At 42.0% G+C, this 23,196-nt stretch overlaps 1 protein-coding gene across 7 annotated transcripts in view; it reads right to left on the reverse strand.

The window, feature by feature from the left end:
• The window catches only part of CACNB4 (calcium voltage-gated channel auxiliary subunit beta 4), a 191,124-nt gene that overhangs the window by 99,673 nt on the left and 68,255 nt on the right, over window positions 1-23,196 (reverse strand). The window contains exons 1-2 of one of the 7 annotated variants that reach the window (XM_043505119.1): window positions 18,725-19,000; window positions 14,577-14,641 (exon numbers count right to left, since the gene is read on the reverse strand). The exons of 4 other annotated variants lie outside the window; for them this stretch is intronic. In XM_043505119.1, the coding sequence (XP_043361054.1) occupies window positions 14,577-14,609 (33 nt within the window). In that variant the 5' untranslated portion in view covers window positions 14,610-14,641; window positions 18,725-19,000. Of the gene's footprint in view, window positions 1-14,576; window positions 14,642-18,724; window positions 19,004-23,196 lie in introns of those variants that run through there. 2 more of the 7 variants (XR_006277940.1, XM_038422296.2) reach the window with 2 other exon arrangements.

The following is a 23,196-nucleotide window of genomic DNA, read 5'->3' on the forward strand; positions in this document are numbered from 1 at the left end:
AGATTGGAAGAGGCCCTGGAGGTTTTTCACCTTCCTCTGTAGCATGGGGCACGGGTCACTTGAGGGAGGCTTCTCTGCTCCTTGAAGTCTTAAAACCATGATTTGAGGACTTCAATAGCTCAGACATAGGTGAGGTTTTTTGTAGGAGTGGGTGGGTGAGATTCTGTGGCCTGCGCTGTGCAGGAGGTCGGACTAGATGATCAGAATGGTCCCTTCTGACCTTAGTATCTATGAATCTATGAATGTCAGATTTCCTCATTTTTATTTAAATTTGTTATATTTATAAATTACCAAAGGATATTTGCATGAAACTCAGACTTTTTGTTGTGAAAAGTTCACCTAAGCCTGTTCCTCATCCTACCTGAAATCATAAAGAGTAGTTACTTTCCCTACAGTAACTGTGGTTCTTTTGAGATGATGTAGTCAGTGTGGGTCTCATTAGAGATGTGCATGTGTCTCATGCACACAAGACTGGAGAGATTTTTTTTTAAATTAGCGTGTCCACTGGGGCCATGCAGTCACCCTGAGCCTTCTCATGCTTCAATACAAGGGCATAAGGGGCAGGACATCAGCAACCCTCCCTTGGTTCCCTTGCGATTCAAAGCCCATGTTGCTGAGCACCCTGAAAATGGGGACAAAGGGTGGGTTGTGGACTCCATACTGACTGCAGCATATCAAAGAACCAGAGTTACTGTAGGGCAAGACCCCATTCTCTTTTCTTTGAGCATATGTCCGTGTGGATCACAGTGTAGGTGACTGGCAAGCAGGATCCTCCCTGGACTGTAGGAGTGAGGAGTTTCAGCTGTATCAGTCAAACAAAGATTGTAGTACTTCTCTCCCAAACTCAACATCCAATTTAGCTGCCACTTCCAGGGCATAAAGCTTAAACAAAAAATAATGGAACTGGATTGGGTAGCGATGGGTGATGATCAAATACCCAGCTGCCTGATGTCACGGCACACCACTCCTGGATGAATGAGGTGAGGCAGCTTCTGAAGATGGTACTTTCTAACATAGGTTTGATGTGGCTCTTAACCACCTCGTTAAATCTATTGATGGAGCAGATGTGGAGGAAGGCTTATGCCACCTGTTTTATCTCGGACACTTGGATTGTTATGGGATGGTAGATGGCATCTGCTGTCTTGGCTGTGGCAGAGGGTGGTACAGATTACAGTACAGAGCAGGAATGTAAATCCCCAGAGAGCACAGGAAAGCTCGAGTCCTTCAGTGAGTGTAGAGCACTGCCTAAGTCTTCAAAGGGCAGGTCCTCAATCGTAGCCTGTAGCCCTCTCAAGGTGCCCAATGCTTGGAGCCACAGTGCCCATCCCATGATCACCATGGTGACCACTGACCTGGCCCTGTGTCCAAGGCATTCATCACTGCCTGCAAGGCCATCTTGGCCACCAGTTGGCCTTCCTTAATTAAGTCTTTAAGCTCTTTTCCGCCATTATGATGCAGTTTCATGAAGAAGGGTGTCACCTTTTTCCACAGTCATACTTGGTCAGCAAGGCCTGGCAGTTAGCCATACACAACTGCAACGAAGCTGAGGATTACAACTTCTTCCGAAACAGGAGGAGTCATTTTGGGTGCTTGTCTCTGAGTGTGTGTTTGCTTGACCTCAACTTCTTATGCAGTTGACAATGCTAAAGAGTCTGGTTTGGAGTGAATGTAGAAGTACTCAAATCCCATATGGAGAAGCCAGTACCTCTTTTTGTCTCATTTTGTTGTTGGTGTTAATGTGGCTCATATCTGCTATAGGGTTTTGGCCAGTTTGAGCAGTCTTATTAATGGAAGGGATGATCCTGGCTAGAACAGAAGCTGACAGGATGTCAAACAGCTTATGTGATCTCTCGGATATGACCAACGTCTTGAGCTCCAGAATCTCAGCAATCCTCACAAGGAGCTCCTGAAGTGCTTTAAAGTCACCCAGTGTCAAGGCTATCACCTCACCCCGGACCAAAGAGGAGAGAGATTTTGGTGGTGAAACATGACATTGATGTTGTTCTGCCTCTGGATCTGGCTCTTCCTGGTATTTAGGTGTTGGTGGCCTGACCAGCGTTGCCCGCAGGGAGACATCTCTCTTCCTTTTCCTCGATGATGCAGACCAGCTTCTGGGTGCCTGAAGTAGAGGATCCCAGTATCCCCAAAAGGGAAACATCCCCATGCCACAGGAGGATGCTCAGTTTGCTGCATGATGGCCAGTCCAGTGCAAGCGTTGACAGATTGGTGGAGGCAAAAATCTGTAGAAGCTTGTAAATCTTTTGTAGCGTCAGCCATGAACTTCAAGAGAGAGGGTTCTCTACTGGATGTTGCAGAGAACACATATACCAATGATGGTAAGGAAGAGTAAACCTCTTCTAGGGGCAGCACTGATGTGAAGGTACTGTTGGTACCAGAGTCTGTACCTTTGCCAGTAAGCATCTGGCAACAGTGGACCTGATTCTACCCTAGTGTCATCCCTGTACCAACAGTGGACCTGATTCTACCCTAGTGTCATCCCTGAGGTTATCTTTGGAGATGGGACTGGCACCAATGGAGTCTGCTGCATCACAGGCTGCGTCTTCTTCCCCAGCTCTTGACGAATTGTGGGCCCTCATGACTTCTCTCTGAAATGTCTATCCTTATGCAAGGACATTGTAATACTTCTTCAGCTTTGGTGTTCAGAGTGACCCCAGTCAGTGCCCAATTTTGACACTGGAGGTACTGGCGCCAGCTTCAACATTGATATATGGCTTTGGTACCAGGAGTGTTAGCGCCAGATCTTTTCCTTAGTAAAGTCTTCTCCATGCAGTTCTGAAGCATTACCTGTATCCTCCACAGGGCACTGGATGATCCTGGCTTGTCCACTAGTAGGATTTGGGGTCTTGTTTTCTCAGGGTCTGAGGAGCCCTTCATGGACTGTTCCAGAAGGCAGCCTTTCAGCCTCACATCTTGGTCATTCTAGCAGAGAAAGACAAGTATACTGAGCATCTTCTCAGAATGAGTGAAACCCCCAGGCAGAAGAGGTACCTAGTGCAGTCATCCTTCAGGGGGATTAGTCCATTACAGTTTGCACGGGGCTTGAAGCCGATAGGTTTTGATTCCACCAGGTTAAGGAGCCCTCTACAGTAGGGTTTGACCAAATAGAGTTTGGTCAGGGTTGGATTACTTCACAACTGTCAAAGATAAGAAATCAGAAGTAGTTCTGAAGACTTTAGTAGATTCTGAAGAAGCTTAGCCTGAGCTAAGAACTAGCAAATTGGACACGCTTCAGATTCTGTTTTGCTGCTACAGGCAGTAAGAGGGAATCAAGAAAGGGTCACATCTGTCCCACCTATTATGCCCTTCTACGGGATCACAAGGGGCACCATGATGCATGTGTGGCCTGACAGACACTGTTCAAAAAACTTCTGGTCTGGTGTGCAAGGCACATATGGCAAGTACAGTGGGACACACCTACACATACTTGAAGAAATTGATCTTTGTGACACAATCAACTCCACAGCAAATAATTGTGATGTCATGCATAGAGGATTGGTATCTGGTGGGAAGAGGCAATAGGAACAAGTGAGCTAAGCAACAAAGATGCTGTTTTCATGCAAATAACCTTGTATGAAACAACAAGGGAAGAAATATATGCAGCATTGGCAGAACTGTCTCAAAATAGAATTGTTTGCAAAGTTTTCCAGGAAGTGTTAGAGCTTTAAAATATGCACTTCACAAATTCAGTGCAGAGCCAGATGACAGGAAATATTTTTTCCGTGTCACTGAGAAAATCACTGCCTAGTCACATTCTTCATGTATGTGAAGCAGCATTAACTTACATAACTGTAACTTACACAGCCTTTGTACAGTTTGAGCTGTCCAGAGAAAAGAGTCTCCAACAACCCCCTTCTTTTTACATAAAAAGAAAAGGAGTACTTGTGGCACCTTAGAGACTAACAAATTCAAGTCTCTAAGGTGCCACAAGTACTCCTTTTCTTTTTGCGAATACAGACTAACACGGCTGCTACTCTGAAACCTTCTTTTTACATGAATTTCAATGCTTGCAAGCGCTGATAGACTGACAGCCCTGAAGACAAAAAGGGGATTTGTAGCCCATTACCATTCCCTGAGCTATACCTGAAGTGTATTCTGACAAAGCTAGCTTTAGGCCTATGCCGAGTGCATCTGCAGAGAGCCCTGTGCTTTGGGTAGAATATTCAGCCACTCTTCACTTCCTCCAAGTCTGTGTACTAGATGGGTGAAAGACTGGAGGATTCTTACCACATGGGTAAGCATCCCAGTCAGAACCAAAGGCAATGCATGAGTGAAATACTAGAAGGTGAAGAAGGATGAGGAGTAGCCCAGAGTGGTCAGAAAGGATACCCAGGAGGACAGAGCCCAAAAGAAACACTCTTGCTTCAAGAGCCCTTCCCCAAAGCCTGAGCTGCAGGAAGACGCTAGCCATATGGAAGAGGCACTGCTCCAGGGCTCAGCACAGAGGAAGCTGGGCCCCAAGAATATCACTTCAAGTGGTGATGAGGGGGCCAAAGTAAATCTTGGTAGGGGAAGAACAAGGTAGGACCTTGAATCCAGAGAAGGAAGTGAGTTGTGCTGCAGGAGCCAAAGGCCAGAATGGGGAGGCTGGAAGGCCAGTAAGAGGGTGGCTAGGAGAAAAGTCATGCTTGTCTAGCTGTATTTGGTGGGAGGAGGGGCATATTAAGTGGGAAATCCCTGTGACAGGCAGACCCACCATGCCATCCAAACCCTCCTTCAGACAAATGCTCCTCATGGCTTCTCTTCCCAGCTGAGGAAACCCTGCCTGATCCCCAGCAGCAAAGGGCCTGGCATCCTGCAAAACCTTTGCTTTCTGAACAGGACCTAGACATGGGAAATGATGTCACTGTCACACATCCTGCAACTGGAAGCAGGGGAGCAGAAGAAAGGAAAGTGTAGAGTCAGCAAACATGTGTGAAGTGCTTGCTAAAGAGTGCAACACTGAATGAGAGCTATTCCCTTCTCCAATCTGAGGTGCTCATTGAGCAGACAGTCAGCCCAGTATAGTCCTGTGTTTGGGTCTCTTGGACAGTGATGATGCAACTCAGCTCTCTGACAAGCTGAGCTCATCAGAACACGTGTCATCTGATGTGCAGAAGTTAGATTTAGCCACAGTGCTCTACAAAGGAAAGGGAGCTCATTCTTCTGTGATACTTCCCTTAATTTATTCATTAAGTGAGAAAAAGCTCCCTCTAGACCAGGCCATAAAGCAGTTTTATATATAATCTGACCAAAGCATAGCAGAGTCAGTGAACAGCCTTAGTATCAGGCTGTACCCTCCCTATCTAGCGAACATGAGCATGGGCTAAAAAGCTTACTCCGAGGGTCCACTATGGAGGTGGAAGGAAAGAAGGAATGGACAATGAAAAATGGGACACTGCAAATGCAAGAGCGGCTCTGAGTGAACCCCAGCGACATGAGTATGAGCCAGTGGCGTCTATTCAGGGCCAAAATGAAAATTGCAAACAAAAGTTCGACTCTTACCTGCGATCGCCAAACTCAGACCTTCAACATCCAGGCAGCTAAAAGAGTTTTCAGAGTTAACTGCCAGAGTTTGAATGACCATGAACTGTCATCCAGTTTGTCCTCGTTACAAAATAATCTGCATTTGTATAAGATGCTGATTTTAAAACAAGTCTCTACTATCTATGTAAATGCATATTCAGTGGCAAAACATCTAACAGCTCAATATCTTACAGCCAGAGCATGTTTTAGGGAGATAGGGAAGAGAGTCAAGACATCAACTGCATCTTAGGTTAAGCTTTTCCCCCTTGTTCTTTGAGCATGTTACTTATTATACTGTGTTGTTTTCCTCTGTCATACAAGTCACATTCCACCCTCAAGTGGCTTTGGGTTCAATGGGAGCTCTTCATGCATCTAGGGGCAGAACTTCCCTAAAAGTTTTAGTTTTTTTTAATACAATCTATGTATTAAACAATCACAAATACAACTGGAGGCTTGATCCTGAAACTGGATCTGTGCAGGAGGATCCTTGCACCCATGTGGGGCATGATTTCAGTGGGATCCCATGCAGGTTCAAGAACCAGTGAGGAGCTCTCCAAGCCACCCTGGCATCTTGCCCTCCTGCAGGAGGCTTTGCTAGTTCTCTCCAATTATACACCTTAAATCTGCCCCTCTACCCATTTTAACCAGCAAGGGCCGTGCAACATTTCACTTTTTGTTGATCACATCTCTCCCAATAACTACAAAATCCTTGAAAGAGAGAATGGCTAAAACTCAGAGATGGTCCATTATCCCACTCTAATACAACCCTCCTCACACTATAGTATTCATCAATTTTATCTGTAAAGCAGACGGGAAATTCTTCACAGTGAAAGGAGGAGTTATTTGTAACTGGATGGAGAGAGCCTGCATTAGCCAGGCCTTCAACCACCAGAACAGTTCTGCTGGGTAATATACTGGAGAAGGAAATCTTCCTCACAGCCATGGCATAGGGCTGCAAAAATTCTTACACCACAGAGTAACCATGAAAATGGTTTCACCATGTTTCAGTCCTTGGCTGGAATTTTTGAAGGGGCTGAAGGAAGTTAGGCACTGAAAAGCACTGAAAATCAATGGGAGTTGGGCACCCAGCTCCCTTTGGTCCCTTTGAAAATCCCAGGCTTTATTTTGTGGCTCTTTGGTGTGAAATATGCACAAGTCCTGTAGGCCAGATGCAATGCATCAGAGGGTGCTGAGGGAGTTGGCTGATGTGATTGCAGAGCCATTGGCCGTTATCTTTAAAAACGCATGGTGATCGGGGGGAGGTCCCAGATGATTGGAAAAAGGCAAATATAGTGCCCATCCTTAAAAAAGGGAAGAAGGAGAACCTGGGAAACTACAGGCCAGTCAGCCTCACCTCAGTCCCTGGAAAAATCATAGAGCAGGTCCTCGAGGAATCCATTTTGAAGTATTTAGAGGAGAGGAAGGTGATCGGGAACAGTCAGCCTGGATTCACCAAGGGCAAGTCATGCTTGACCAACCTGATTGCCTTCTAGGATAAGATAACTGGCTTTGTGAATACGGGGAAAGCAGTGGACATGATATATCTTGACTTTAGCAAAAAGCTTTTGATACAGTATTCTTGCCAGCAAGTTAAATAAATATGGATTGGATGAATGGACTATAAGGTGGAAAGAAAGTTGGCTAGATTGTTGGGCTCAACGGGTAGTGATCAATGCCTTGATGTCTAGTTGGTAGTCAGTATCAAGCGGAGTGCCCCAGGGGTCAGGTCCCGGGGCCAGTTTTGTTCAACATCTTCATTAATGATCTGCATGATGGGATGGATTGCATGCTCAGCAAGTTCACGGATGACACTAACCTGAAGAGGGTAGGGATAGAATCCTGAGTGATCCACACAAATTGGAGGATTAAGCCAAAAGAAATCTGATGAGCTTCAACAAGGACAAGTGCAGAGTCCTGCACATAGGATGGAATAATCCCATGCACTGCTACAGGCTGGGGATTGACTGGCTAAGCAGCAGTTCTGCAGAAAAGGAATTACAGTAGACGAGAAGCTGGATATGAGTCAACAGTGTGCCCTTGTTGCCAAGAAGGCTAATGGCATATTGGGCTGCATTAGTAGGAGCACTGCCAGCAGATCGAGAAAAGTGATTATTCCCCTCTGTTTGCCACTGGTGAGGCCACATCTGGAGTAGTGTGTCCAGTTTTGGGCCCCCCACTACAGAAAGGATGTGGACAAATTGGAGAGAGTCCAGCAGAGGGCAATAAAAATTATTAGGGGGCTGGGGCACATGACTTGTGAGGAGAGGCTGAGGAAACTGGGCTTATTTAGTCTGCAGAAGAGAAGAGTGAGGGGGGATTTGATAGCAGCCCTCAACTACATGAAGGGGAGGTTCCAAAGAGGATGAAGCTAGGCTGTTCTCAGTGGTGGCAGATCACCCAACAAGTAGCAATGATCTCAAGTTGCAGTGGGGGAGGTCTAGATTGGATATTAGGAAAAACTATTTCACTAGGAGAGTGGTGAAGCACTGGAATGGGCTACCTAGGGAGGTGGTAGACTCTCCATCCTTAGGGGTTTTTAAGGCCCGGCTTAACAAAGTCCAGGCTAGCATGATTTAGTTGGTGTTGGTCCTGCTTTGAGCAGAGGGTTGGACTATATGATCTCTTGAGGTCTCTTCCAACCCTAATTTTCTATAATTCTGTGCTGCTTGGTTTCAGTATATTGTGCAGTAGAGAGATGTTCTCATCACAAAACTCACTTGGGCACTAACTGGCCCTTTTTTGGCAGCTTCAGCAGAGAGACTATGAAGTGAATGGGCATGAAGGCTGAATTTCAGAGGGCAGTGTGGGGAAGCTCATATTTCTGCTGTATTTGTTCCATGGATAAACAAAGAACTCCCAGTTCCAGGGCTGTCAATCTGGCACCTTTCACTTCAGAAAGACAGAACCTACCAGCTGCCATTTTAAATAACTTTGCTGTCAAAATTGTTGACTGTTGTTTTAAGTTGTAACTACTGCACTGATCCATATTTACTATAAGCAAGATTGTAGGCCAGTTTATAACAAAATGAATGCAAAGCATAAATCTTTAGAATTATGGTAACTGAATTAGCTTTGTAGTAATCACAAGAGACAGAATGAAAAATGTTTCTCTATGCACTTTTTATCTACTTGTTGGGCACAAGCTATTACATAGATTATTTAAATCCAGGAAGTGTGAGGAGGCAAAAAGAGGAAACCTTTCCTTATTGTTTCCAAAAGCTTAGAGAAGAAAAGTTCACTATATTCATGGAAACTGCCCCAATCTCTATTCTCTTCTCACCACATGCCCAACCCCCGAATCCTTTTGGTTTGTTCCCTGAGCTCAGACCCCTGCTCTGCTGTTGAATAGTTGAGAGCTGGAGCAGGATTATGGGAATTGAATCGCAAGTGAGCTCAAATACTGTGCATCGCACTTTATACTTCACCAAACACAGGAACTGTGAAGAATGCTATTCTTCACTCTTTTCACCCTCTCTTTCTCTCTTTCACGCCAGTGAGCACAAAGGATGTGGAGGGCTACCAGCTTCTAGATAAGATCTGCAGTGGTACTTATTTTTCTCACTGACTCTTTAGTACTAGCTAAGTAGTAAATAAAAAGAGACACAAATTAACAGGATGTCAGGAGAGAAGGGGATGGAAAATATGGTCCACTAGTCCAAGCACAGGACTGAGAACCAGGAAATCCTGACATCCAGTCCTGGGCCAGATTTTCTGCTGTGCTTAATAGTGGTTTAAAGCCTCCTTGCATGTTTTCCAAATTCTGGGCTGCACAGGACCAGCGGAATGCAAGTTAGAACAGCCCCAAAGGTTGTTCTAACTTACAGCCATCTTACCCGGCAGTCTAAGGGCTGCTCTGCTGTCCAAGAGCCAGAACATAGAACCCAACACGACATCTCTCCTGCCCTCAGCCCAACCTATACCAGGGGCTGCTAGGGGCCTAGCACAAAGTCCACATATATCAGCCCTATGCTGCCCCTGCACTGTGGGAAATTCCCTGGGGCCACTCCACCCCCTTTGTAGCCCCCAGCGTGCTCTTAGAATAGCATAAAAGGGCTGTAGTAGGCCACAGAATCTGGCTCCTGAATCTCTGCAGCTTTGCTGAATCACATTGCTGAATGCACTACTGGAAGGCCCTCAGAAACCATGGTCATGAATGTGGTATAAAAACCTATATAGAGTAGAATCTAAATGTGCTACCATCCTGCTGAGAGAGTATGTCCACAAATTCAAGGTAATTCCTGCCAACAGTTGACAATAACCTGTGTGTGCTGGCAGGTGCACTGAACCATGCGGATGAAACATGTGCCCGTATTTGCACGTGCAGCCTGAAAAAAATCATTTTCATCTGCATAAAAGCTACACGTTGCATAGTGCACATGGGAATCCAGAAAATCAAAGTGGGATGCTTAATGTACCACTGTGTGCGTGCACAAAAAACGCAGGATAGCTTTCTAGTTCCCTGCTATATCACTGAGGTTCTAGGGCTCTTGGAAGAAACTGAAGTGTCTGAGTAAGAAGGCAAGTGTCTGTGCACATGGGGTTCTTCTGTCTGTCCTTTCTAAAATAAACTTTAAAAAGAGGTTATCAAATCACTCCAAAATATTAATTTGACTTTATTGTAACAGCAATCTTGCATTTATACAGCACTTTTAATCCAAGCATATCGAAGTGCCTTGCAAACTAATAAACTGAGCTCCTGATCCTGTCGTGTGCCAAGTGCCATTAACTCCAAATGAAGTCCATCCTAGGGCAGAAGAGCTTTGGGATAGGAGGGAGAGGACAGGAGAGAGAACATGATGGAAGATGGTGGGGGTGGAGAGGAAGCAGCACCATTTGGGAGTTGTGGGCCAGCGAAGGAGGCAGGAAAGGAGCAAACATAGATGGAAAAGAGGAAAGAAACCAAGCCTAGTTTCCCCACTTACCCTCTACTAAGCCACACCATTTGCAGTCTCCCTTTCTGCTTCTTTGTTCCCTAACCTCTGTCCTTAAATCCACCCCTGCGGGACCAGGGCTTTCAAAGTCCCTCCACTGACCCACTAACTATAAAGCAGAGTTCAGATTTTCCAACAGCCCTGACAATTGACTCAAGTACACAAAAGATAAAGCCGCTAACTTGTTGACAAGTATTAATCTTACACCACGTGAGAAGTGAGGAAAGTCATCTCACATGCTCAGGTGTTGCTTTAAATTAGTGCTTTTGGAGGTTCAGAAAAGGACTGGTAAACAGTTGACTGGTAGGGAAATGTGCTGGCATTCACATGCACAGGGTGCACCAATACTATGGACTGCCTTATGGCTGGTTGCGGCTCAGCTCCAGGGACTACTTGTTACCCTCCAGACTGTAGGAGGATTTTCTATATGTAGCATACACAGCTACAGATCCCCATCGGCAAGGTCCCATTTAGGTAACTGCTTTTATCCAATTCTAAAGTCCAAAAAAAGAGGTCATAAGAGGAGGGAACTTTGAAAGGATGTTGTTTACAGTAATATATGACATGGTTAGATTTATGAACTTCATTCCACAGGTGAGCAGTTTGGATCCCTTACAGAAGTTACCACACAAACCTGGTGGTATAACAGTGTTTTACACAAATCTTGGACTAAAAGGAGATTTATCTTGGGGAAAGTTATTCTTCAGAAGTCACGGAAAATATTGAACTTAGTCATGAGCTCCAACGTAAGTGGGTTGCTTAATAGTCTGCAAATAGCTGCATAATGATATGATACATTTAAACTGGAAGTGAAAGAGAATGGATGTCTCTTGCATAGCATGTTATGTACTGTATTATCTGGCTTCTGACAACTGAACAAACACAGACCAGGTCCTGATTTCACAGAGTATTTTTATACAAAAGTGTTGAAGGTGAACCTTATATTGGCTTGATTTTACTGAATGCTACACTCAGGACCTGTCAGTCTCTGTGATTCCATCACAATGGTGTCTATCCTTTAAACTCACCCCTTCCCTGCCGCAGAATCAACCAAATGGATGGAAGATAATTTGCTGAAAGTAAGGAATCTGGCATCATGACACACTTATTCCCACTGTTAGAGACGAAGAGAGCTGCCATGCTCACTCCACTACTCCTATCATATGAGAGAGAAATAAGAAAGATCCTTTTGATCATTCAAGCCTAACTCCCTGCCAATGTAGGATTGTTCCTTATATTTTAAGAGTCCTTAACAATGGGTCTTCCACCCCATGTAAATATAAATACTTGTACCCATCCCCAACCTGTCCATTGTCTATTCCCTAAAACTAGTCATGTTTAGCCCTTTTAATATTTCTTCATGATTTCATAATTTTTATTTATTATTTGTGTTATGGTAGTTCCCACTGTGTACCCAATACTGTCTGGGCATATAAGGAGACAGTCACCTTGCGATTCACCCTCCTTTTTCTTCATCTGTTTATAGTCTCCACCTATTGTCTCTTATATGTAGATTGTAAATTCATTAGGCGTGGGATCATTTCTTTCTTACATATTTGTACAGCTTCTAGGACATTGAAGCTGGGAACTCTCGATGCTTCTACAATATAAATAATAAAGTCTCTGCCCCGGTAAACCCCATTTTATTTTTGTTGCTGTTCTCTGAAGACCCCCATTTGTCTATAGCGTTAAGGTAACGTGATGCCCAGAACTGAATGCAATAGTCTAGATGTAGGCAACATAACACTACAGCTGTACTGAAAGGATCTTTTATCTTTGTACTTCATGAGGTGATGGCTTTGCACATGCAGTCAAGAGTCACATTAGCTTCCCTCCCTTCCCCCACCAGCTGGATCACATTCCATACGCTTGTCTAATGCTTTGCTTTACTGCTTCCCCAGTCTCTCACGCCCACAGAGCATGTGTGTTTCAGACCACTTTGCCCTAGCTGTACTGACTATGCATTGAAAAAAATAACAAGCCACCATACTTGCAGGCTGAAGAGAACAGCTGCAGGGAGGGAGGGAGGGAGGCAGGAGGGAGATGTGGAAGAGATTGACAATGTGGAAGGGTGAGGAGGATGAAACAGTGGTCCGTGTTTGACATTTATAGAAGATGCCGACACCTCTATGCACAAAGTTTGGTGACAGGTTTGCTGGATTGGGACCCTGGAATTCTGGGTTCCATTCCCAGGTTTACCGCAGACCTTCTGTGGGACTCTCAACAACTCTTAGGGCCTGATCCAAAACACTGAAGTCAACAAGAGTTGATCAGTAGGCTTTGTATCAGGCCCTTAGCATCTCTGCATCCGATTCTCCACTACCCTGCACCTTGTATGGGTATTTACAGCTGTGCTGAGTGAGTGCAACAGGGGTGTAAAATGCTACCATTCTAATCTGGTGACATTCTACACCCACTTTGCATAGATATCTACACAGGGTGCAAAGCAATGGAAAAGTGCAGTTAATAAAAATAGTTTCTTTCTTCCACCCTTTGTCAATCTTCTCAATTTACACTAAGTTTTTCGGGGCACGCAGTGTCTACTGCTCCTTGTACAGTATCTACCACAATTGAGTCACAACCTTGGCTGAGGCTTCCAGGTATGACTATTATACAAATTCATAAATAAGCGCCATGGATTTATGTAGAACCTCTACATGATGAACAAGGGCATGTAAACTAGCTGACCATGGTTAATCTTTGAGGTTCAGTGAATGGATGAAAAACCTATATTTTAAACTAAAAAAAGTTATGTTTATCCTACAAGGACCTGTGGGCAATTCAGGGATGGCATAGCTGAGGCATTCAGATTTTCTATACTATAAAATACGTTCATTGCAGCTAGTTAAATACAATTGTAAAAGTAAACCATAGTGATTTGGTTATGTCTCTGAAAGTAGCAAGGCCCTCTATCTTTGTATCCTTTTTCTCTGTTACAGCATGTACTTTTTATCTACTCTTGTAGGTATTTTTATTCACTTTCAACCACATAACTTCCTGCTCCTCCCCAAAAAAAAAAAAAAAAAAAAAAAGCCTCATGCTAGCACATCAGCCACCTATCATTAATCATCATAGCTGGTAAGATATGTTGCATATTTACAAAATAGTGGGTTTTTAACAATTACACATTTTGATAGATAAACTTCAATAATTACTTTAATATCCATTTTTGTATCTATACAGATAAGCACGTTCACATACTATCAACTTTGTGCCTAGTTCCAACAAATATTTCACCTCCTTATTGCATTTTCTTTTCCTGTCTATGTGCTGCCTAATCAGTTATTCCATATGTGGTCTACCAGGAGAGTCTGTCCCGCCTTTGCAAGGGGATGGACCAATAAGAAAAAACTGATTTCTATTATGATAATACATTAATTTTGAGGGCACTGATGTCTCAATGAGTACATTTCTTCTGTTCTCTAAATTCCACAGAATCACAATATAATCCTCCTATTGAATGAGGAAGTCCTAATCTCCCCTGGATGCAGTTAAAAAAACCATTTAGCACACTGATATAGGTGATGCTTCCACATTAAAGACATCTAAAGCCATTCTGTTCCTTTCACAGCTGGGCCAGAGTTTGAGTAATTCTAATGCTTCTAGGTTAACCTGAAGAAGTTCAGAGTTCAATGTACATATGTCTATTTCAGGTCAGTGAAAATCTACACAGCGTCACACTATCACAAATTTTACTCCCAACTGTACTTCCAAAAATGTTAAAGAATTACTTGCTGACTCCATTTAAACTGCATCATTTATTATGCATCAGTGAACTGTAGCCAATTAGTTCATTTTATCATTGCAGTGTTAATGTCATGGTGAACTCCTATGTTACGTCATATATAATCAATGGGTAATGAATAAATATAAGTAGGATGGGACTATAAGATTGACAAGTATTTAGGAGCGATGAGTGTGTATTAGAAATATAAAGTACAGCATGGCTGTAATGCCAGGCCTACAGGTTGAGGCATGTAAAATTTCAGCTTACTCACACTAGGCTTAAGGAAGCTTGACATAAGGGGGTGACCTAAGAATAACCCTATGCCACTAAAGTCACAAGATTGCTGGGAAAAATGGTCCAATAGGTGATGTTACAAGAAATATGTTGTAACATACCCATCTAAGCTGCAAGACACCTGATTGTAACATCACAGAAAGTTCTGTGCTGGCCACAGGTTACCCTGGAAACAGTTAATGTAAAAGTTACTAAGATGCTTATGGGAATAAGGGTAACTAAGAACAACCTATGAAAAGCAGGGCACCCCAAAATTTATGGGGTGTGGAAATACAAACAAGGAAAAGAAAGGTTGAAACCTTCATGTGTGTGCATAAGGAGTAGGCACGGTAAGGATAAAAAGATAAAAGAGGTTCCATGACTAGGCTACAGTGGGAAGACCTCATTGGGAGAGCCCCAGCAGGAACCACTCTCCTCTCTCCATGACCAGCTGTTGAGAAATCCACCCAGCTATAAAATGTTTGGCATGAGAGTGTGAATATGGCATTGGCCAGTGCATGTACTCTCTCCGGTTGCGTAAATAGGTATGCGAGTATAACATACTAAAAACAGGATTTTTTTTTACTTGTTTGTGGTACTGTCCTCATACTTCATGTGTTGATAGAGCTTCCAAATCTCCACTCTATGTAGCAACAGGAGTTGGACTCACTGTAATTTACCACAACTATTGATATTGATTCATTCAATTTAAAAATAAAGACTACAGAATAAATTTGCCCAAGTCACCTTTGAATCAGATATGAGCTTATAAAGTGGTTCTGCCATTGAAAACATCTCCAGGTCTGTTAGTTTTGTGACCTTTTGGGATAGAGTAAGCAATGCTTTTAAAAGTTTAGAGGCTCTATTGATGTCTGAGGTAGCACATGCCTGACGAAAGCCAGTGACAAATGGGTGTTACAGTGGCAGATTACAAGCATTGCCTAGATCGCACTGAAGAGGTCCTTGAGGGCATGCATGTTACAGGGCAGCAAAACGTACTAAACACTTCATTCAAATGAAAAGTACTCTCCACCTTTAACATAAAACCTAAAGGGACAGATTCACTGGGATCTCCCTATCTGTGCTAGCACAGGCCCTTGTCCCCACCCTGGGGAAACCCATCCCCAAAGAAGTCAGGCAGTGTTTCAGCTTGGTGTGCACTAGTTTTCTAGTGGGGAGAGGAGCTTTAACTCCTGAAGTATCTCTATAGGATTTCTGTTAGGGAGAGGAGCTGAGTCAGCACACTCATTGACCATGCTAGCCATGCTCTTTCTTGAACAAGGGCCATGACTTTCTAAGCAGCATTATTCCCCCTGGAAGAAAAGAGTTAGTCCCCTACGGTGCCATGGCTTTCTACTCTTCAGGCACTGCTCCAGGATTTCTGCCAGAGAATATTCAGGATGAGTGTGGCCCATAGTATGCAAAATACAGTGAGATTATTCAGAACACCATTTTGTTATCTCAGGTCCCGCACTATAGATCTAGAAAAGTTCTGTAGCATTCTAAAGAACCGATCCATCTTACAGATTAGTTTGTTGTGCTTGGTCATTAGTGTAGAATGCTATAGGGTCTGTTTTATAAGGGCAAGTGTCAACTTTAATAAGGTGTTACTATTCTAGCCTGACTCATTTTGATATATATATGTATTTACTGAGTGCTGGAAACTGTCAGTTTCCAGAGGATACTTGGCCACAGCTCTGTCTGCTGCAGAAAACAAGAGAGCAAGTACAGTATACATCCTTGGGCTTCCATATCTTCACTAGCTGCAGAACATTAGGGGTAAGCCTTTTGATTCCTAAAAAGGTAACTGTATTGCTTTAATCCATGCATACTCAGTTACATGCGTTAATGCATTTGTATTGAAAATAACTACAGAGAACCTAATACTGCTGGGTTAGTTTATTATATCAGTTACACAGGCCTAGTCTTGCCCATTGGGTTTAAAACTGCGTTCACACCATTTCATGCTGCATGACACACTGTTCTTCAGTATTACCACCACAGTACTGCCAGCCCCAAGAACTCAGAAATCATGAATCAGGATCCAAAATAATGGTGAGACTAGCTTAAGTCACTAGATTTGCAAAAAATAATTATTTAGGTTCTTTTTATCTGTCTTCTGATGTTGGAGCCTTTGGGGTTCAAAATATCCATCTTTTCTTCATAAACATGGGGGCTAGACGCTTACATTAAAAACAAAAGTAATGAAAGCTGAGAGTCTCATGTATTCACATGATTCCCAAAGCTGCGGCTGCCAAAGACACAAACGATGCAAGATAAAACTTCAAGAGCTGGCAACCCTGCTACCAAGAATCACTTAAATGGAACATTTGGAAACCTTGATACTATTGCTTTCTCAGGTTGGCCCAAATTTCACAGCGACGGTTTAAATTTCTACTTTCTGCTGCTAACAGGTTCCTATAGTTTTAATTCATATTATTTGGATTATTTTTTTAATTAATCACGTCTTCTAGGTTTTTTCAGTCATAAAACTGCTCTACCCAAATGATCTTCAATGCGAGCAAACCATTTGCAGCCAGATTGAAATTAACGTGAGTTAGGAGCTTTAGAAAAAATCCCATTAGGCACTTATCTTCATCTTTGAGCATCTAAATACCTAAAATTCTTGTTCTTAGTCACAAGTGATACAGCTCTACTGTACCAACCACTATCCAACAACTTAGCCATCTCAACCAGTCATCTCAGACAGTCAATTACACTTCCAATTTTTTCATCTTACAGGGCAACTACACTTGGCCAAAGGACCGGGGCGAAATACATTTTAAATGTTTTTCCTCCAAACCTGTGCATCAAGAATTGAAACCGTTCCCAAGAACACAAAGTTTATCATGTTAATTCCTAGTCCACATGGACATCATCTCTAGAAGAGCTAAAATTCTCATTTATGGTTTTGGTATGTCAGTTTTGACAGCAGTTGAAGAAAACTGCTAACTAATCAAAATTGAAATACAAGGGAGTGGGGTGGAGAGCACACTTGTAGAAATAAATTGAGCCAAGGAAACACTTCTAGGGATTCAAATACTTTAGACTCCCTCTTCTCCACACGCCCCAAGATAGCACAGTGGATTCATTATTTTCAAATTCTGAATATTTCAGATTCCGCTCCCCCTGAAATAAATTGACTAAGATAAGTTGCTAGCATGTGAGGCAACCTGTAGACAGATAACATTTTACAGTTGGAGCCTGATAAGACCACATTGCCAGACAAGAAAAAAGCCTTATCTGAAGTGATATAGGATCTTATTATTTCCTGTGGATACCACATCATTGGGCACATACATCTGCACTGACGTACACACTATTTTATGTTATAATCTATGTATTTTGTGACTTGGCCATGAGCCTTATGTAACACATTCCTATTTAACATGAAACAACATGTGCATTGCCGTGGTAAGCTAAATAATTTTCTTTCCCCTGGTAATTTTGCCTCTCAAGGCTTTTGTTTAGCCACTGAAGAAAGAAGGTGCCTGTGCTAGCCAGAACCACCACCACAATAAGATTTACAGGCACTAATGATTAATATTCCCTAGCCTAAACTCCCTGGTATGTCCAACCTGACATGGGTTTTAAGATTCCCGGTGAACCATTTTGTTAAGATTTTAATAGGTTTTGGTAGGAGGATTGTTATCGTGAGTTAGAGGGTAGGGAGCATCATTTCCTAATTAAACAAAAATGAAAAATACCCCAGCCTCTTTTGGACAGTATTTTAAGGCTACATTCTGCCATTGTGATACTGCAGGGTTATATTACAGCAAACACTTACACTGTCTCTGTTAAGAAAACCAAATGCAACTGCATTGATCACTTGGACAGAGAGCATATAACACAGATGGCAGCTCAGAAACTATGTTCCTGCCGGATCAAACAAATATTAACTAACATATAATGAACATCTTTTCCTGTTACACTGATGAAATACAACATACACATTAGCTGTAACTGCTTCTGCATATGTAAAGCCATCTTCTGTGAAGCATTCATACACTCCCTGAGAACAGAAGTGTAGCTTGTAATTGGTAAATTATGGTACACAAAATGCTTTCAAGCCTTTCTTGGAAACCCCTAAATTGTATTGCTTGACAAGAAATTATGTAATGGAGGATTATTTCAGGTGACTGCAAACTGTCCACAGTGCAACACCAAGCAATCAGCTAAACCCAGAAACCAAACCTGATTCTTCATCTCTGTCCTCTGCACATCCTATAAGGCTGTTCAAAAAAAAAATGCTATCGATGAAAATACTTACCGCTTCAGAGTCTTCAAATCCATGCAGGTACAAATTGTCATACATGGAGGTCTGATAACCCAAAGCACACCTCTCAATGCAAACCCGAAATTGCCACAAAGCCACAGCAAGGGTTAAAATGTAGAAAAGGCCGATGCAAGGGAGCGAAGCCTGCCTTGTCAATTTCCTGTGGCTTCCCCAGCCAAGATGCTGTTCATTCACATCCCAGAGGGGAAGGTTAACCCTAGAGGCAGCCCAGACCTGGCATTTTATCTGCCTTCCAAATACAGAGCATAAAAGCAAACCCTTCCCTAACCAAGGGCTGATGACAGAGCTAGAAAAGAACACTGTGATTGGCTGAGCTGCCCTGCTCTGCTTCAGTCAGCTGGAAGAGCATTTTCTTTGATAGTGGATGAGGACTCCTAGGCTTATACCTTTGCAAAGAGCTTGTCCTTGATTATTTCCTCTCTCACACACACACACACAAATCTGATCCCAATCAAAAAGGGGTGTTCTATATGGAGAGTTTTTACCACTGAATACATCTTCCTATTTGTTAAACTTTGTATTATAAATACGTACTGTAGATGTTTGAAAGATTTTGATTTCTAAATCAAAGTGTAAGAAAATAATACAATATTTCTAGGGGAAGGATCTGCACTTAACAAAAACTAATTTACATTTAAAAAGGGGAAACAGGTCATTTCATACAAAGGTACAGTGGAGGGGGGGGAGAGAACAGATGAGATTTCATTCTTGTTCACACTAAGTTCTTAATATCCTACCTAAATTATAGTGCTGCATTTAGGGAGGTGGGGGGCGGGGGAGAAGGGGAGAGAACACATCACTTCCTTAAAACACCAGTTTTAGTAGTGAATAGAAACCAAGGGAGTCTACTCACTCTATTTTTAGGCAGTAGTAATTTTATTTTTCTAATGAGCAACAAGTTTCAGTTATCAGATATTTTTCCTTTATAAGCCACTTCCAATGAACTATGCAAATTGGTTTAATTTTAATGTTCCTTTTTATTCCAAAAACAACAAAAAACCCAATAGTTTCAACATGCCTTTGTTAAAAAATGTAAGTTGGTCAAAATCTTGCACTTGTACATAATAAAAAATTTACATGGGGCCAGACTGTAAAGCCTTGACACACACTGATGAGCATTTACTCACAAGAACTGCCCTATTTGAGATGAGTCACTAGCTACCAGTAAATGGGATTATTTGTATGAATAACTGCTCCCCAACAGGAACAAGGGGCTCACCAGCTATGTGTTGCATGTTTCACTCATAGCAGACATAGTAAGCTAAAGGTGAAACATTTTTAAGTTAGCAGCAAAATAGCACCAATTTTCCAGCAAGAACTTCTCTTCTAGGAAAGCTATTTTCATTAATTCCCTGAACTTTAATCAAACAGTCAATTGTCAGAAATTTAGTTGATCTGTTTAAGTAAGCAAAGGCAAATTCCTTAAAGGAAAACACACACGGGGCAACTCTTTTACAGTGAATTTTTCTTTTCTACATAGTAACTTCTTTGAGGGTAAAATTCTCACACACTCATGACATAATGCCAAAATTAACATGTTCTGTGTAGGAAACAGCATGGGGATTGGGGAAATGATACCTACACACTCCAGCATGAAGGCATGGCCACATAAAGGGGAGAAAATAAATACACTTTACTAGTCCAGTCCAAGGTGCCTGGCCACAGCCCATCACCAGGAGAAGGGAAAAAAATCAATCAGTCTAGATTGTGGACGTTTGAGTTTGACTATATGTTATTTATATAAATTTAGTGAGTTTGTTTGTACCCGTGTATCAAAGATGACAGATGATCTACTATGACACAGACATTTAAGTCATCTTACTGTTTCATCTATGGAGTGTGAACTCGCAAGAAAAATTGACATTAGTGAGGCCATTCATGATTTTGCAATGAAAAAAAGCCAAAAAAGAGTTGTAAAGTGATAGGACCTATCTATGCTATTTCAGAAGTCAAATATAATTTTTTCTTTCATTAGTGTGTCTGTAGGGAATGTTGTATGTTTTCCCTGGGCCCAGCAAAATGCAGCTTGTGGCCTGCCTGTAGGTGTATTTGCGTAATCATGGACTCAGCAGTCATACTCCAGGTCCTTTTAAGCCCCTTCTTTAAGGTGGCTGAGCTGGATTAAGGTATAGGCATTATAGGTCCAGGCATAAACCCCAGCTCCTGGATTCACAGATTAGATTTTCTTTTTTAAAGAAATGTATTTTTAGGCCTCGTGAATGCAAAGGAAAGCTTGAAAAAGTGGCTCATGTGTGAGAGATGCCCGGAGAGCATCAGAGAGCCTGAAACAATAGATCCAAGGAGGCATGAACTACCCTAGGCATCTTGACTCTGAAACCTCCTGCCACTTCAGAGAGGGGCAGAGACCTGGGACAGGGCTGAAGAGGTGGAGACCCTATGCAAGGTGGTTCAGGTGGGTTTTCTCATGCTTTATTTCTAGCAGTACTTTGGTGCCTAGTTTAAAAATCACAATGAAATGCATCTAAGTTTTCACACTGTAGTGGAAGCAACATAAATAGGACTTTTAGGAACAAAACAGTGGACCTGATTTTCCTTATACTAGTGTAACTCCCTGGACACCTGTTTAAGCTTGATCAAAATCAGGCATCTGGCTACTACTGAGTACATAAGCACATGCATAACTTTTAGTATGTGAGTAGTCACGTTCAAGCCAATAGGACTGGAGACCATCTTTGCTCTTGCACAGCAACTATCATAATGGAGTTCTGATCCAAGACAGGGATTCCTAGACCCTACCACTGTACAAACAAAGTGTAAAGATAGACACGTGCTTAAGTATTTTGCTGAATCAGAGCCTAAATTGGGTCCTAAGACATCAAAACACTGACAATGAAAAAATATTGTGATTGCTGTATGTACTTTGCACCTACCTGCAGCATGAAGCAGCAACAGCAGTTGGAGTATCCTACATTATGGAATTTAGTGCACACTTTTAATTCATTGATTTCTTTAGTCTGCCTGGCCAATTAACCCTTGAGCTGCTCCACTTGCTGTGCTGTCAGTTGTCATTTCATTGAAGTCAGTAGGGGGGGTGTTAGGAATCACCAAGGAAATTTAGGAGCATGTAGCAAAATAAGCATTTTTAGTCCACCCAAGTCAACCTAGAACATTCAGCAACAGCTAAATGGCCAAGGACCTGATTCAGCTACAATATATATTGTTTATGAATCACAGAATCCTATGCCAGGCTGAGAAAGCCCAAAATATCAGCTTCTGCAATCTTGCACTGTACAGATATTGGGTTGTTTTTTGCTTATTAAATCTCTGAATAAATAAAACAAACTGTCCTAATGAGTTATTCCTCTTCCTCGCTATAGAATAAAATAACTAGCTATTTCATAAGGTTAGTTGGCAATGCTAAAAACAAACAAAATTGTTGACACTAAAAAGCTGAAGATAAAGCATGGGTTATCTCTTGATTCTCAATCCTCTGCTTAGCCACAGACCAGCTTTCTGCCCTGTCAATTGTAGTGGGAACCTCAAAATTGATAAGTGGCCATCCAGTGGGAAAAAAAAAATCTAAAATGAAGAAAATGTAAGGAGCAGGGAAATAACATTGCTTGATGATATTATTTATACTGAATATAGTTACCATTAAAAAATTAAGTCTGTGATAACAAATACAATGTTTAGGGAAACTTTTAAATGTCAGATTATTTGAAGGAACTTTTAGATGTGATATCAGAATAATTTGTTATTCAAAAAAAGGAGGAGCAGAAGGAGAAGAAGAAATCTTCAGTGAACCTTGACATACATTTGTAATGGAAGTATTTAATCCCCAGATCAGTGGAATTGCTCTATTTCCTATTCTACTTGTCTTTTCTCTTACATTTTAATCTAGACATGATTGTAATATTCAGGGTTATTAAAATACGTTTTTAACTGCTTAAGCTGAATAGCTTTTAAAAGGTGTAATAAAAATATATTAACTCAAACAGGATTGTATTTAAAAGTTGTAAACAGACCGTCTTAATCAGCAGAAGCTGAAAGAAAATTGTCACAGGCCAAATACCATATACTTAACTCACTGAAGAAGTCCCATATACCATATGCCTAACTCATTTCACAGGGGATACTCACATGACTTAGGTAAGAAGAGTTTGACTAGATGTCCGCCCCCCTCCCAAACTGCTGAACTCTATGGAAAATGATGTTATACTGCTCCATCGACCCCTAGTTTAGACGTGGTTTTGTGACCAAAATGTAAATAAGGAGATGGCTGAAATACTTAAGAACTCTAACCCTAACCCTAAATCCATATCTAGATCTGTGCTAAATATTTATGAGGTTGTTTACTGGTCAAAGGGACAATCTCAGTCAAGTCCTTCAAGACAATTAAAAAGAAAAAAAATTAGACTGTACTGCAGGTTAATAGTAATCTGCTTCTGTTACGTTATGTAGAATGGAGGTCTGGTTTTCAGATT

The sequence above is a fragment of the Dermochelys coriacea genome, chromosome 11 (genome assembly GCF_009764565.3).
Source record: "Dermochelys coriacea isolate rDerCor1 chromosome 11, rDerCor1.pri.v4, whole genome shotgun sequence".
Classification (NCBI taxonomy): Eukaryota; Metazoa; Chordata; order Testudines; family Dermochelyidae; genus Dermochelys; species Dermochelys coriacea.